Source organism: Natrix helvetica (assembly GCF_964273705.1).
Source record: "Natrix helvetica genome assembly, chromosome: 16".
In the NCBI taxonomy this organism is placed as follows: domain Eukaryota; kingdom Metazoa; phylum Chordata; class Lepidosauria; order Squamata; family Natricidae; genus Natrix; species Natrix helvetica.
In genome coordinates this window covers 6381619-6397254 of record NC_138563.1, presented here as the reverse complement: position 1 = coordinate 6397254, position 15636 = coordinate 6381619, and the positions used below count along the sequence as shown (strand labels likewise).

Sequence of the window (15636 nt, the reverse complement as noted above, 5' to 3'; positions counted from 1 at the left end):
CCTGGTCATGCAGGGAAGGTATGTTGCGGACCCCATCAGTTTAAAGAACCCTGATTTGGGGTGGTGGGGGTGGGGGTCCAAGAAATGAGCCTTCTCTGCTGTTGCCCTTGCCCTGTGAAACATTCTCCACACCCTCCCAAGGGAAGACAGGCCCTCAGCCTCCTGACCTTCCAGAAAATATGGCTCTGAAACCTTGGATGGGGAGCCCAGAGGAGTATGCAGCCCTGGGGGTGGCTAGTGCCCTGAGGAACCCCCCCCCTTGCCTTTGAATTAATTTTTAAAAAGTGTTTTAAGTACCCTTGCCGCTTTTATTTAATTTTTTTAACGTATATATTGTCTTAATATGTTCATATTTTATTGCATACTGTCCACAGTCCCTCTGTTAAGGGCGATGGGCAGTTTAAAAAGGTGATTGATCAATGTCATCTCCAAGTCTTCCAATATTTGGGGGGCCACCACAAATAAGAGAGAGAGAGGTCGACCTATTTTCCAAAGCACCTGAGGGCAGGACAAGAAGCAACGGATGGAAACTAATCAAGGAGAGAAGCAACTTAGAACTAAAGAGAAACTTCCTAACAGCGAGAACAATTAGCCAGTGGAACAGAAGTTGCCACCAGAAGTTGTGAATGCCCCAACACTGGAAGTCTTTAAGAAGATGTTGGATAGCCATTTGTCTGAAATGCTTTAGAGTTTCCTGACTGAGAAGGAGGTTGGACTAGAAGACCTCCAAGGTCCCTTCCAACTCTGTTATCCAGTTAATTAAACAAATCTTTGGAAAACAAAGTCACCAGAGACAGTTTTACACTGAGCTGAAAGCAGAGGAGCAACAGGTCGCAAGATCTCACACCCTCCTCTTAATCTCTGCTGAATAAACACTTTAAAACATTTAGGGGCTACAAGAAGGGAAGCTAGTCTTCATTCCTGTTCTTTTGAAGGCAGTAATTTATTTTATTTTCAGTGGGTGAATCAAAGAGCAAGTAAGCAACTGATTAAAACAGCTTTCTCGGCACTCTGCCTAACAAGTGGGTAAGCGAAGGAATTTATTTTTCATGTATTTTTATCTTTTTGTTACCATTTAGCTTTTTTTAAACGTTGACTAAGGATATGATTTGATGAGAGTATTTTTAGTTGTTTAATGGATGGCAATCTGTCTTCATTTCTATTTTTTTGATCGTAAGATAACATTATGGGTTCAGCTCCAGATCGTGAGAAGAAGGCAGATTCAAAAAAAAAAGAGAAGTAATCCATTAATTTTTTTTAATGTAACAACACGAAGCGAATCCTTAGCAACACGGTGCCAAAAATAGAGATTTTTAAACCACAAAGCTCCTGCTACTTAAAAGATCAAGGTGAACAAATCTTAGTGTCAAGAGTGTAAGGATAATGAAAAGCAAACCTTAATGAGCTGTTTTAATGAAGTGCTTTAATAGCACCACGTTCGCTGGCATCAGTTAATAAACCTGCAAGGCTGCAAGGCCAATTCTGGAAATTAAACACTGCAGTGTTGAAAACTGTTTTTATAGACGCTACACTTGAGATTTTCCTCTTGGGGATAGTTTCTCAAAAACGAAGGAGTTTCTGCTTGCGTGCAAAAGGTCAAATGACCACGTAAGCTTCACATTTGTTGCTTTTCAATATTTCTCTTCGTTTTCCGGCCTGTAAAAAATCTGCTAAGCAGGCCTCTTTGGAGGTAGCTCTATATTTAGGAAATGCTTCCTTTTCTCAGAAAATGGCATGGGGCTTAGACTAGCTCTTCAACAAGTTTTGGAAACCTTGAATGCAAGGTTACCCAACCTTGCCAACTTGAAGACCCATGGAATTCCCCAGGATTCTGAGAGTTGGTACACAGGTCTTCAAGTTGTCACGGTTGGGAAACCCCATTTTAATTGTTTAATTTAATTAAAAATAAGTAGTATTCTGCTAGATAGGAATGTCTTCGAGGGATATCTCCCACAGACGTGTCTTGAAATAAAAAAGCAACAAAGAAAGGAAGAAACTCCTTCAGAAGTTTTCACAGGCAGGGCAAAACTGTGGAAGTAGAGGATGGATCTGGCCACCTAATGAGAAGGAAGAAGGACTCCCTGGAGAAGAGCCTGATGCTGGGAAAGATGGAGAGCAAAAGAAGAAGAAGGGGACAGCAGAGGAGGAGGTGGCTGGATGGAGTCACCGAAGCAATTGGCTTGAGCTTCAATGGACTCCAAAGGATGGTAGAGGACAGGAAGGCCTGGAGGAAGGTTGTCCATGGGGTCGCGATGGGTTGGACATGACTTTGTGACTAACAACAAAGGAGGATGGATGCTCCAGCCAGATGCTTTCAGAAACAAAGGCGGCTTTCGGGGAAACCTGTGGCCAGCCAATGTGAAGCCCAGCCTCCCCCGTGGCTTGTGGGGCTCCCCCATTTCTGCTCCTTGACTTACAGAGACCATCTTCCCCTCGGAGGGCATGAAGGCTGGACGGTTGCTGAGGCGCAGCTTGGTCTGCAAGGTGTTGAAGTTGATCTCCAGCTGGCATTTCTCCTGGACACGGGGAGGTTTGTGCACACGGCGGTAGTCCCGGAAGTCCTCCAGCTTGCGCTGCATGGCGGCCATGTTCTTTTCCGGCACCCGGTTCTCCAGCCAGGGGATGGTGCGGCGGATCCATTCCAGCAGCTGCCCAGGAGAAAGAGGATCAGTCATCTCTGGGGGCCTTGGGAATCACTGTTAACTCAATCTTCCTTTGGGGGCATTATCTATCTATCTATCTATCTATCTATCTATCTATCTATCTATCTATCATCTATCTATCTATCTATCTATCTATCTATCTATCTATCTATCTATCTATCTATCTATCTCTTTATCTATCTCTCTATCAATCTCCTACTCTGCATCTCTATCTTTTCCCTCCCTTCCTCCCTCCCTCCATCAATATCTACAGTATCTATCATCTATCTATCTATCTATCTATCCATCCATCCACCCACCTACCCACCCTCTCTGTAGCCATCTCTCTCTCTCTCTCCATCTCTACCTATCCCTCCCTCCCTCCCTCCATCAATATATATGGTATCTATCTATCTATCTATCTATCTATCTATCTATCTATCTATCTATCTATCTATCTATCTATCTATCTAAATATCTAAATATCTAAATCATATATCTATCTATTTATCTATCTATCATCTACTCTCTAGCCATCCCCATCTCACTCTCTCTTTGCATCTCACATTTACTACTTTTACAAATAACTCAAGGAGGTGCACATATCCAACACACCTCCTACTTTCCCCACAACAACCCTGTGAGGTGCATTGGGCTGAGAGAGACAAGGGATTGGCCCAAAGTCACCCAGCTGGCTTTCATTCCTAAGGCAGGACTAGAACTCCCCGTCTCCTGGTGATTGGCCTAAAGTCACCCAGCTGGCTTTCATGGCTAAGGTGAGACTTGAATTCATGGCTTCCTACCTTTATTTGTTAAAATACATATTTGCATGAGGATGCTACGGTTTTGACCCAAAATCAGAAACCAGAGAGAAATCAATGTGCGATCCTTACTTATTTTCAACAATGCTCATGATTAGGTTCTTCCTCTTTCCTTTTGCCTTAAGGGAAACCTATCACACTTGGGACAATAGCTTGCTTTTGCCCCCTCAACAGGAAACATCAGGAGCCAGTGGGGATCCACATCCTTTGCTGTGTCCCTCATCGCTCCCCTCCTATGGATTTGCTATAATGTTTTCAAGCTCTGCTCTAACATCTTACAACTCTCAGGCCTGATAATATGCAATCCAGAGGAAAAGATTTGATCTGATTTAAAATAAAGATTGCAGTTTAGTGTTTCGCTCTCCTGGTTGAGCAAGGGGTTGGACTAGCAGATCTCCAAGGTCCCTTCCAACTCGGTTCCTCTGCATTCTCCTTTCTAATACCCTCTCCCCAATCTGGATATTAACGTATCAGTCATCCTCCTTCCCCCCCCCCACCCCTGTTCTTCCTTCCATCCTCGCTATTGGATAGAATAAAATCGCTGCTGCAATCTTGGAAAGAGGAAGAGATTAAGGTGGGAATTAAAATGGGCCTGGTTCTAGAACTTCCCCTGCGGGGAATTTAAGATGCAAATTACCTCACTGGCCAGCTTTTCATACTCCTGCATCAGTTTCTCATTCTCTTGATTGACAGCCAGCACTTTGCAGATCCTATTGGCTGCTGTCTCAGCCTGGAAGCAAAAAAAAAAAAAAAGGGGGGGGGAGCAGACATAATTTATAACACACCATAAAAATATTTTCTCTCTCCCTCTGCCCCCTCCCCAGGAGATGGGGAGAAAGGAACTCCCTGGGATTTTCTAGTTCCCCTGTACATTCTCTGCTAAACATACATGTCTTTGGGGAAAAAAAATATCTTAACTGAAAGATAACAAAGCAAAACAGTTTATGGCATTTTTAAACTAATCCTCATTTGGCAGGATTGAATCCACCAGGAGTGAATTCTGCAAAAGCCCCAGAAAATGACATGAGGGGAAGAGTACAGGTAGTCCTCGACTTACAACAGTACCGTTCAAACTTACAACAGCATTGAAAAAAGGGACATATGACCATTTTATACACTTATGACTAATTGCAGCATCCCCATGGTCAAATGATTTACATTCAGATGCTTGGCAATGGACTCATACTTATGACAGACAGAGTCCCGGGGTCGGGTGATCCCCTTTTGCGACCTTCTGACAAGTAAAGTCAGCGGAGGAACTAGATTCACTTAACAACCCTGTTACTAACGTAACAACTGCAGTGATTCACTTAACAAACGTGGCATGGAAAGTCGTAAAATGGGGCAAAGCTCATTTTACAAATTTCTCACTTAGCAACATAAATCCTGGGCTCAATTGTGGTCACAAGTCGAGGATTACCTACACAAAATGAATATATATATATATATATATATATTTGTGTTACAACCGCTGGTATGCCCAAATATGGGAGGGAGCCCACTACTCCCCCTTTCTGTCCTTCGGCTCATTACAGAAGACCATCCAGGCAGAAAACCGTATTTTTATTTTTAATGTTGCCTTTGCTATGTTTGTGTTGTATTTGTGCTGATAAATAAATAAAGGGAGACTAGTATAGATCTATTTCAAGCTATTTAGCTCTCATCAGCCCAGGTTCGAATCCCAGTAAGGGTATGGCTAGCTGATGAGAGCTAAATAGCTTGAAATAGATCTATACTAGTCTCCCTTTATTTATTTATCAGCACAAATACAACACACACACATACACATACTCACATATATATAAATATGTATGTATGTATGTATGTATGTATGATGTATGTATATGTATATATGTATGTATTTGTGTTACAACCGCTGGTATGCCCAAATATGGGAGGGAGCCCACTACTCCCCCTTTCTGTCCTTCGGCTCATTACAGAAGACCATCCAGGCAGAAAACCGTATTTTTATTTTTAATGTTGCCTTTGCTATGTTTGTGTTGTATTTGTGCTGATAAATAAATAAAGGGAGACTAGTATAGATCTATTTCAAGCTATTTAGCTCTCATCAGCCCAGGTTCGAATCCCAGTAAGGGTATGGCTAGCTGATGAGAGCTAAATAGCTTGAAATAGATCTATACTAGTCTCCCTTTATTTATTTATCAGCACAAATACAACACACACACATACACATACTCACATATATATAAATATGTATGTATGTATGTATGTATGTATGTATGTATGATGTATGTATATGTATATATGTATGTATTTGTGTTACAACCGCTGGTATGCCCAAATATGGGAGGGAGCTCACTACTCCCCCTTTCTGTCCTTCGGCTCATTACAGAAGACCATCCAGGCAGAAAACCGTATTTTTATTTTTAATGTTGCCTTTGCTATGTTTGTGTTGTATTTGTGCTGATAAATAAATAAAGGGAGACTAGTATAGATCTATTTCAAGCTATTTAGCTCTCATCAGCCCAGGTTCGAATCCCAGTAAGGGTATGGCTAGCTGATGAGAGCTAAATAGCTTGAAATAGATCTATACTAGTCTCCCTTTATTTATTTATCAGCACAAATACAACACACACACATACACATACTCACATATATATAAATATGTATGTATGTATGTATGTATGTATGTATGATGTATGTATATGTATATATGTATGTATTTGTGTTACAACCCCTGGTATGCCCAAATATGGGAGGGAACTCACTACTCCCCCTTTCTGTCTATCGGCTCACCGCCTGAGACCATCCAGGCAGAAAACCACATTTTTAATGTTGCCTTTGTTATATTTGTGTTGTATTTGTGCTGATTTATTTTATAAACTTTATTTATTTATCAGCACAAATACAACATATACATATATATTCGTTTGTCCCATTGAGTCTTGCCTCCTACAAAGTTAAACGCCTAAGGAAGAAACTTGATTTTTACCTGCTCCGCACCAGCAAAAGCATGATAGAAACAAGAAACGTATGTCATGATGGCTTTCTCATCTGGTTTGGGAGTGTTGACAATATCTGCAGAGGGGAACCAGGAAAAGAAGCAAATGATGGAAGCGGAACACGATGAAGCATTTTCTTTTCGGAAGATTTGCCCCTCGGCCAACCCAGCACTTACTCTGATAAGAATAGCAATAGCGCTTCAACTTATAAACCGCTTCACTGTGCTTTTACAGCCCTGTCTAAGCGGTTTACAGAGACGGCCTCTTGCCCCCAACAATCTTGGTCCTCATTTTACCGACCTCGGAAGGACGGAAAGCTGAGTCAGCCTTGAGCCTGGTGAGATTTGAACTGCCAAATTGCAGGTAGCCAGCAGTCAGCAGAAGGAGTCTGCACTCTAACCACTGCACCAAGAAGCTTGATAACGCAAGAGAGTAAGTGAGCCTGAACGCAGATGTGTTCCCTTCACCTGCCCCTCTGGTGAACAAGTTCACCAGCCACAGGAGCACCCCCAACTTACTCTGCTCCGGTCCAATCCTACATTTTAAAACCACATTGAGCTTCTCTTACCTTCTGCGTCCAGCATCTTGGGGATATCCAGATATTTCTCAGCCACTTCAAAAGCTGTATTGAGGTTCCCAATGGGATCATCCTAGGGAAGGAATGGACACAATTATCCTAGTATAGGAGCTTTCAACTCTGAGAAAAGGGGGTTGTCTAGGATGGAGGGAGGGAGGGAACAAGTTGGACATCTCTTAACCAAGGTTTGCATGTTCATGAAAACCTTAAGCCAATCAGGATCAAACTGCTTGAATGAGCAGTGAGTTAGCCAGCAATCCTGCATTCGAACCACTGGGCAGGCAGGAAGGAAGGAAGGAAGGAAGGCAGGCAGGCAATAACAACAGCACTTAGACTTGAGCCAATTAGGATCGAACTGCTGGCAGTGGGCAGAGTTATCCTGCGAATACTGCATTCTAACCACTGCGCCATCACAGAAGATCTGAGTTGCAAAAATCTGCACAAGCCCTCAACCACTGAATGCTCTAAGCCACCTCAAAGTGGGAGGAACAGTGGGAAGGCAGCAAACAAGCAAAAAATCAAATCAAATCAATAAAGCCCCCTGCCTTTTTCTAAAAAATAGGCATTGCTTGGGCATAAAGAGATGCGCGGCTTCAATCATGCAGCCATGCCTGCCATTTTGACCTTTTCTGACACCCATCCTTGTGGCACATTGATGGGACGGTTAGGAGGGGATGTTAGGGAGAGATGAGGATGAGCCCAGAAGTTGCTTTAAAGAAAAGAAAAGAAAGAAAGAGAAAGAAAGAAAGAAAGAAAGAAGGAAGGAAGGAAGGAGGAAGGAAGGAAGAAAGAAAGAAAGAAAGAAAGAAAGAAAGAGAAGAAAGAAAGAAAGAAAGAGAGAGAGAGAGAGAGAGAAAGAAAGAAAGAAAGAAAGAAAGAAAGAAAGAAAGAAAGAAAGAAAGAAAGAAAGAGACAGCCAAAAGAGTCAGAAGGAAAGAGCCACACGTGGTCTACAACAGGGGTGTCCAAACTTGGGAACTTTAAGACTTGTGGACTTCAACTCCCAGAATTCCCCAGCCAGCCAAACATCATGCTGGCTGGGGAATTCTGTGAGTTGAAGTCCACAAGTCTTAAAGTTCCCAAGTTTGGACACCCCTGGTCTACAAGGAAAGCCCATCACCTTTCTAAGCTTGGCGTAGTCAATGAGGTCGGGACGGTGCCGATGGATCAGGGCGCAGAGTGCCAGGCCATCCTTCCAGCTGGTAAGGGGCACGTTGGGAGAGAAGGAAGATTAAGTAAGTGTGGGATGCATTCAACTGAAGCCAGAGGCCTCCCTCCCCATTCAGACAGTCCTCGACTCACAATGTTTCATTTAGTGACTGTTCAAAGTTACAACGGCACTGGAAAAAGTGAGTTATGACTGCTTTTCACACGTACAACCACTGCAGCATCCCTAGGGCCACATGATCCAAATTTAAGTGCTTGGCTCATATTTGTGATGGTTGAAGTGTCCCCTCTTGTGACCTTCTGACAAGCAAAGTCTACGGGGAAGCTAGTAACACTTAACAAGCATGTTGCTAACTTTAAAACTGCAGTGATTCGTTTAATTAACTTGACACAAAACATTGCAAAATGGGGCAAAACTCACTTAACAAAGGTCTCACTTGACAACAGAAAGTTTGGGCTCCATTGTGGCCATAAGCCGAGGACTACCCGTAGCTTCTATTCCAGATCGGTCACAATAGCTTAATGATTTATTTCCCCACCGTTCTTGTGATTTGTTATTGTGGTTTCTCCCTGAAGCCTTTTGCCTTTCTCTAAATTATGGCATTCCACACAGCTTTTTGATACAGGTAGTTTACAAGTGATGATTGAGATGGAGCCTCCCCATCATGGTTGTAACGGCTGTAAAACGGGTCGGTCATATGACTGACCACAATGGCTTGTGATGGCTGTAAAACAGGTTATGTGACTGACCTCATTTTTACAACTTTGTCTCTTTAGCTGTTCCCTCTGTCTGGCAACTCTGCGCATGCGCACACTGGGAACAGGCTCCAGCTGTTCGTCTGCCCCACTGATATCTATCTCTGAAGGCAGCTGATAATTGGCATATGGCCTGCCCGCCCCCTCTCTGCCTCTGACACAGAGCCCTCGTCTGAGCCTTCCCCAACCTCCCCACTGTCCGAATCTGTTGCCAGCTCCACTGGCCGATGGCGGGCCACAACATGGTGTGCTTGCCAGCCATAAAATTAAATGCCAGCCGGCAGTGTGATGCAGTTGCTAAAATGGCAGATGCTCTCAGGAGCACAAGGTCATTATTCCATTCTGCCCCAGGAAGACCTCACTTGAAATACCGTGTCCAATTTTGGAGGCTGCCATTCGAAAATGACAATGACGAATTGGAGCAAGTTCAGAAGAGGGCTTTTCAGAGGATGAAAAATCCAGAACCCAAGTGCTAGGAGGATCAGTTGAAGACTTTGGGCATGCCTGGCCTACGGAGGAGGTGACTAAGGGGAGATATGATAGCAGTCTTCGCATAACTGAAAAGCTAGGAGAAGGCATGGACTTATGTTACGGTGTTGCCCCAGAGGGTAGCCTAAACCTCTGGGTTAAAATTACAAGGAGGGAGATTCAACTAAGCGTCAGGAGGAACTTTCTGATTGTGCGCACTTGGGGGAAAAAGATTACCATGTGATGGGCTAGTGAATTCCTTAGTTCTTAGTTCTAATCAAGGAGTAAGCCAACCTTAGTTCTAGTTTTCTCCTTGTTTAGTTTCCATCCGTTGCTTCTTGTCTTGTCTTCAGGGGTTTGGGGTCAACCTGTTCGCTAAAACACGTTAAGGCAGGACAAGAAGCAATGGATGGACACTAATCAAGGAGAGAAGCAAGCTAGAACTAAGGAGGAATTTCCTGACAGAGATAACAATTCATCGGTATAACGGCTTGCCACCAGAAATTGTGGGAGCTCCAACATTAAAAGTTTTTAAGAAGAGATTGGACAGGCATTTGTCTGAAATGGCTTAGGGTTTCCTGCTTGAGCACAGGGTTGGACTAGAAGACCTCCAAGGTCCCTTTCAACTCTGTTAATTCAGCAGCATTAAGCCCACATCTTTGCGGTACCTAATGTGAAAGTTCTGCACATTGACATTCCGGTAGGGAGCCGTCTTCCTTTGGCACCACAGCAGTAGTCCCTCTTTGGCCGAAGTTTCTGGAAGAGAAGGGAAGGAAGTCCCTTCAGGCTTAAGCCAGCCATGACGTAAACTCTACATTTTCAACAAGCTTCTCTGCATTTATTATATCAGGAAAGAAGTTTTGAATCAGTCTTACCTCCTCTGAGTGGCAGGGTCCCAAAATCTGGAACCTCTTTTGTCTAGTCCTTCCCTTGAGCACAGGAATATGCACTTGACCAAGCACATTTTTTTTCTTCTAAGCCCGAGGTCCCCAAACTTGGCAATTTTAAGACTTGTGGACTTCAACTCCCAGAATTCCTCAGCCAGTTTGACCAGAAGTCCACAAGTCTTAAAGTTGCCAAGTTTGGAGACCCTTAATGTAGGTTTAGCCTGCTTTGATGGGCAGGGATGTTCTCCATCCCCGTGATCTCATTAGAACAAGAACAACCTTCTGCATGCAGACCAGAAGTTTCTACTTCTGAGCCAATCTCAGTTCTGAAAGGATTACGGAGCATGCTTGTTGCTTTGTGTTGATCGATTATTTATTTACGCTGCCTAAATCGCATTATTGGAGTAGGGTGGTTTTTATGAATGTTGTCAATTAAAAAACAAGGTTGGCCCATCAAATCCACTACTGCTTGGTCTGGTTGGTAGTGGCTTGCCTGATCTGTTACTAAAAATCTCCAATCCTTTCCTTTCAGTGAGGTGCTGGGAATTAAGATCTAGGAAAGTTGGGGAACGAATTGCGGAGTGGTGCCATCTCCAGATAGATACTTTGAAAGCAGATTTCAAGGAACTGGTCAAATATCCAAAGGCCTCTTGCCTTTCATGCTTACCTTCCACTGAGATGTCCTGGATAGCGAATCGGAGGATGATTGTCCAAATCATACCCAGAGTCATCTTCAGATTTCCGTCCACGATTTCTGGAACAGAAGCAGGGAAGGAGCATCAAAAGTGATGGACGTGGGAAAGGCAAGTTGAGAGCAGCAGGTACGTAATCTTTGCGGCATCCCCCATGATCATGTGATCCAAAGGGTTGACCACCAACTCATATTTATGACGGTCGCAGTGTCCTCAGGGGTCACGTGGTCCCCTTCCTGACAAGCAAAGTCAATGGGGAAGTCAAAATTCGCTTAACAACCGGCTTACTAACTTATCAACTGCAATGAATCGCTCAACCACTGGGACGAGAAAGGTTGTAAAACGGGGCGAAACTCACTTAGCAAATATCTCACTTAGCAACAGAAATGTTGAGGGCTGCATTCGTGGTCATAGGTTGAGGGCTGCCTGTACTTGCTGCGTTGCCAGAAGGAGATTTTTCTCACTTCATTTCCGGAGGGTAGAGAAAGAAAAGATCCCCTTCGCAAAGGTTACTTACCTTCAGCTCCAATGGATACCAACTTGACCCCCTTGCTGGAAATGAAGTCCAGGGCCTTGTTGACATTGGCAATTTTGTGGAAACGCATCTTGCCCTTGTCTGGCTTTGGCAAACGCTCACCTTGTGGAGGAAGAGAGGAACAGTAGAGGTAGAAAGAGGATTGTGATACCCACCCCCACCATGGCAGCACTTAGAGGCACCCCTGATCCCAAACCCAAAACTCAGTCGACTTGCACTCATTGGCGTGTTTCTGCTTCCTGCATGCTGATTGGCTGACATTGTAGGGACTCATTAAACATAGAATAGGGTTGGAAGGGACCATGGAGGGCTTTTAGACCAGGGGTTGGTAACCCGCTGCTCTGGAGCCATGTATGGCTCTTTCATCCCTCTGCTGCGGCTCCCTGTCACTCAAAATATGCGTCGCAACCGCCAATGTGAGACACCTGTCAGGAAATTTCTCCTTAATTCTAAGTTGCTTCTCTCCTTGGTTAGTTTCCATCTTCTTCTTGTCCTGTCTTCGGGCTCTTTGGAGAATAGGTTGACCCCCTCTTCTTTGTGGCAGCCCCTGAGATACTGGAAGACTGCTATCTTTGCTATCCTTAATACTTCTTTGACTAGAAGTATAACTTGTTCCCACTATCAGTCCTATGTCAAAATGTAGATCACATTGTGACTAGCTCTAAGCTGAGGGCATATATCTGATTTTTAAAAAAATAAACAATGCTATGCTTAGATGGCCTAGACCTTGGCATATAAAATATAGATCTTTTTAATATTTATATTTTATTGTGCTTTATTAACCTAGCTGAAATGTTAAAATATATTGCTACTCCACGTATAGAGCTATACACTAAATAAATACATCTTCTTTAAACTGTAACCTCCTGTTCCATCTCTGCTGCTGGGGGCTGGCCCCCATCACCTCCCAACATCAGTGTTCTCCTACCTGAAATCACCTCTAATAGGAGCATGAGTTTAAGGCCATTCCGGAAGTCTTCTTCAATATTCTCAATCTGTGTCCCGGCCTTCCGCAAATGGGAATTGCACCAAGCTGTGAATGTCTGGATTATGGGGATTTGGGGGGGGGGGGGGGGGGGGAGAAATACAGCAAAAGTCAGTATGGAGTATTTGGCTGTCACCAGTACCCACTGAATAACTACAGTTTCCAGAGACAGAGCAGTTTTGCTAGGTTTACACACACACAAAGTCCTTAAACATTTATCGCAGCATAAGATTTTGTGGTCTGCATTCATCTAATTTGTTTATTTGTTCTTTTGTATCCCATCTTTATTTTATTTTTTTACAAATAACAAAGTAGCAACTGTATCCAACTATCTTTCCTCCTCCTATTTTCCCCACAAAAAAACAGATGGATAGCGCAAAGAGAGAGAGGGACTGGCCCAAAGTCACCCAGCTGGCTTTTATGCCTAAGGAGGGACTAGAACTCACCAACTTCTGATGAATGGTTCAGAGTTACCCAGCCAGCTTTCATGTATAGGGTAGAACTAGAACTCACCGTCTCCTGGTGATTGGCCCAAAGTCACCCAACTGCTTTCACGCCTAAGGCAGGACTAGAACTAGAACTCATTTATCAAATCTATCATCTCTCTCTCTCTCTCTCTCCTTCCTAGTATGTCTGTCTATCTATCTATCATCTATCAGCTCTCTACATGGGGCTTCCCTTGAGATGCACTCGAAGACTACAGCTGGTCCAGAACGCGGCCGCGCGGGTGATTATGGGGAGTACGAGATACTCCCATATGACACCTCTCCTGCGCGAGCTGCACTGGCTTCCTGTGGTCTATCGGGTGCGTTTCAAGGTATTGATTACCATCTTCAAAGCGCTCCATGGCACAGGACCTAGCTACATGCAGGATCGCATCCTGCCCCATACATCCCTACGACCAATTTGCTCTCACAGAGAGGGACTTCTCCGGGTGCCGTCCACTAAGCAGTGCCAAAGGGCGGCGCCCAGGAGTAGGGCCTTCTCTGTGATGGGCCCAGCCCTCTGGAATGACCTCCCCCCGGATATTAGGATAACCACCGACCTCCGCTCCTTCCGTTCAAAACTCAAGACCCACCTTTTTCAACTAGCAGGCCATTTTAGTTCCATTTTATTCCCTCTGCAATTTTTAAACTTATAATCTCTATTGGGGTTTTAATTTAACTTATTTTAATATTTATATGTTATTATAATATTGTATTGTGTTTTATACCTCCTCTGTACAATGTGTACAATGTGTAATTTTTTATAATATGTGTTTTATTTATTGTACACCGCCCCGAGTCCCTTTGTGGAGAGGGAGCGGCTAACAAATTTAATAAAATAAATAAATAAATAAATCCACCCACCAATCTATCTTCCTTCTATCTGCCTGTCTGCCTATCTATCATCCAACCACCCATTCACCCACCCACCCGTCTCTCAATCTATCAAACATAGCTACCTATCATCCATCCGTCTGTCTATCTTTCTTCTAACTATCTTTTATTTATTTATTTATTTATATCCCATGTTTGGAGGACATGAAAAGGGCCTCTCGAAGATTGCATTATTTTTGGCAACCAGGCATCCCTTGAGCAACGGGGAAGTTGTGGGCAAATCCTTTCAACCCAGATAGAAGCACCTTTTGTAGGTCCTTCTGACACGAATATAGACGGATGGATGGATCCCACCTATATTTTTTTGCAAAGGTAGCAAACACATTCAACACACCTTCCTCCTCCTATTTTTCCCCGCAACAACCCTGTGAGGCTGCACAGAAAATTAGCAAGAGCGATAGATACCTTCACAGCAGATGCCTACAACAACTCATGTCCCTGATTAGGATGTGATTCTATATATGAGAGAGAAAACCAGATTTGGATCAATCTCAGACAGGATATGTTTCAATGAAAGCCCCCCTTCAAAGGCTGCTATGAAAGGAAGCGATCACTACGGGGCCAAATCATAGAATCTGAGGGCAGAAAGGGAGATTCCCGTCACTGAGTCCCAGCACCTGTTTGGGACAGGAGTCCAAATCAAGAGCCCTCCAACAGGTGGCCCTCTAGCTCCTGAGATGGCTACTCTTAAGGGCACAGGTTAAAGAATGCAACGCAACCACTGTCTTTATAACATGATCTACCGCACAGCTCGGCCCAGCATTGCAACTTGCCAGAGAAGCAGGCAGGATCTGAAAGGTCATGTGTGTTTTGTCATTTCTGTTTATAGTATAAGCACCTGCCACAAGGTACCCGTAGCACAACTGGGGGGGAGAAGCAAAAAGTCAGGCAGCTCCCGATGAGGGTGGATTTTTTTTCTACCTCCATGTACAATTTCGCGATGTACCAAATGTGCGAATGCTGTAGGATAACGGTTGACTTTTCATCTGCGGTGCCATTTGCCTTTTACTTTAACGGAGAATGTAAGCAGCGTGCAGAATTGTGCAACTCTGCAGGTCTAAAAATAATCCTCACAGCTGTGTACGTACACAGACTGAAAAATAGCCTGGGGAAAAAATAATAACGTTCGGGGCAGAGATATCCTTCTAACCTTCGAAGTTTGAGAAAGCAAAGATCAATGGGAAATTATAATATATATATATATTTGTTTTCGTAGATTTTCACGGGTGCAGGTATGCTGGTTTTGTTGTATTCGGGTCTTTTCCCGTGTAGGATTGAGATTGTCTTGGCAACGTTTCGGCAAGATCTCACTTGCCATCTTCAAACGTTGCCAAGACAATCTCAATCCTACATGGGAAAAGACCCGAATACAACAAAACCAGCATATGTGTGTGTGTGTGTGTGTTGTATTTGTGCTGATAAATAAATAAAGGGAGACTAGTATAGATCTATTTCAAGCTATTTAGCTCTCATCAGCTAGCCATACACTTACTGGGATTAGAACCTGGGCTGTATTACATATTAGACAGATGTATTAGCCACTAAGCCACAGGCTCGCCTCGTTATCAGCTGAGCCAGGGAAATAGGTATGCATTTGTGTTATTTGGGCATACCAGGGGTTGTAACACAAATACACACACACACACACACACAGACACACAGTATATATGAGCCACCGTGTTAAATTTATATTTACCGACAAAAAAATAAAGGGAGACGAGTATAGATCTATTTCAAGCTGGATAGGGATTTTCAGCTTGGAGA

General features: G+C 43.6%; 1 protein-coding gene across 1 annotated transcript in view; it reads right to left on the bottom strand.

Moving 5' to 3' along the window:
- The window catches only part of ACTN3 (actinin alpha 3), a 43403-nt gene that overhangs the window by 10452 nt on the left and 17315 nt on the right, over positions 1-15636 (bottom strand). Inside the window, exons 2-10 of the mRNA XM_081968516.1 lie at positions 12437-12551; positions 11491-11610; positions 10949-11035; positions 10063-10150; positions 8124-8202; positions 6995-7076; positions 6417-6502; positions 4101-4193; positions 2418-2648 (exon numbers count right to left, since the gene is read on the bottom strand). Coding sequence (XP_081824642.1) covers positions 2418-2648; positions 4101-4193; positions 6417-6502; positions 6995-7076; positions 8124-8202; positions 10063-10150; positions 10949-11035; positions 11491-11610; positions 12437-12551 — 981 coding nt within the window. The remainder of the gene's footprint in view (positions 1-2417; positions 2649-4100; positions 4194-6416; positions 6503-6994; positions 7077-8123; positions 8203-10062; positions 10151-10948; positions 11036-11490; positions 11611-12436; positions 12552-15636) is intronic.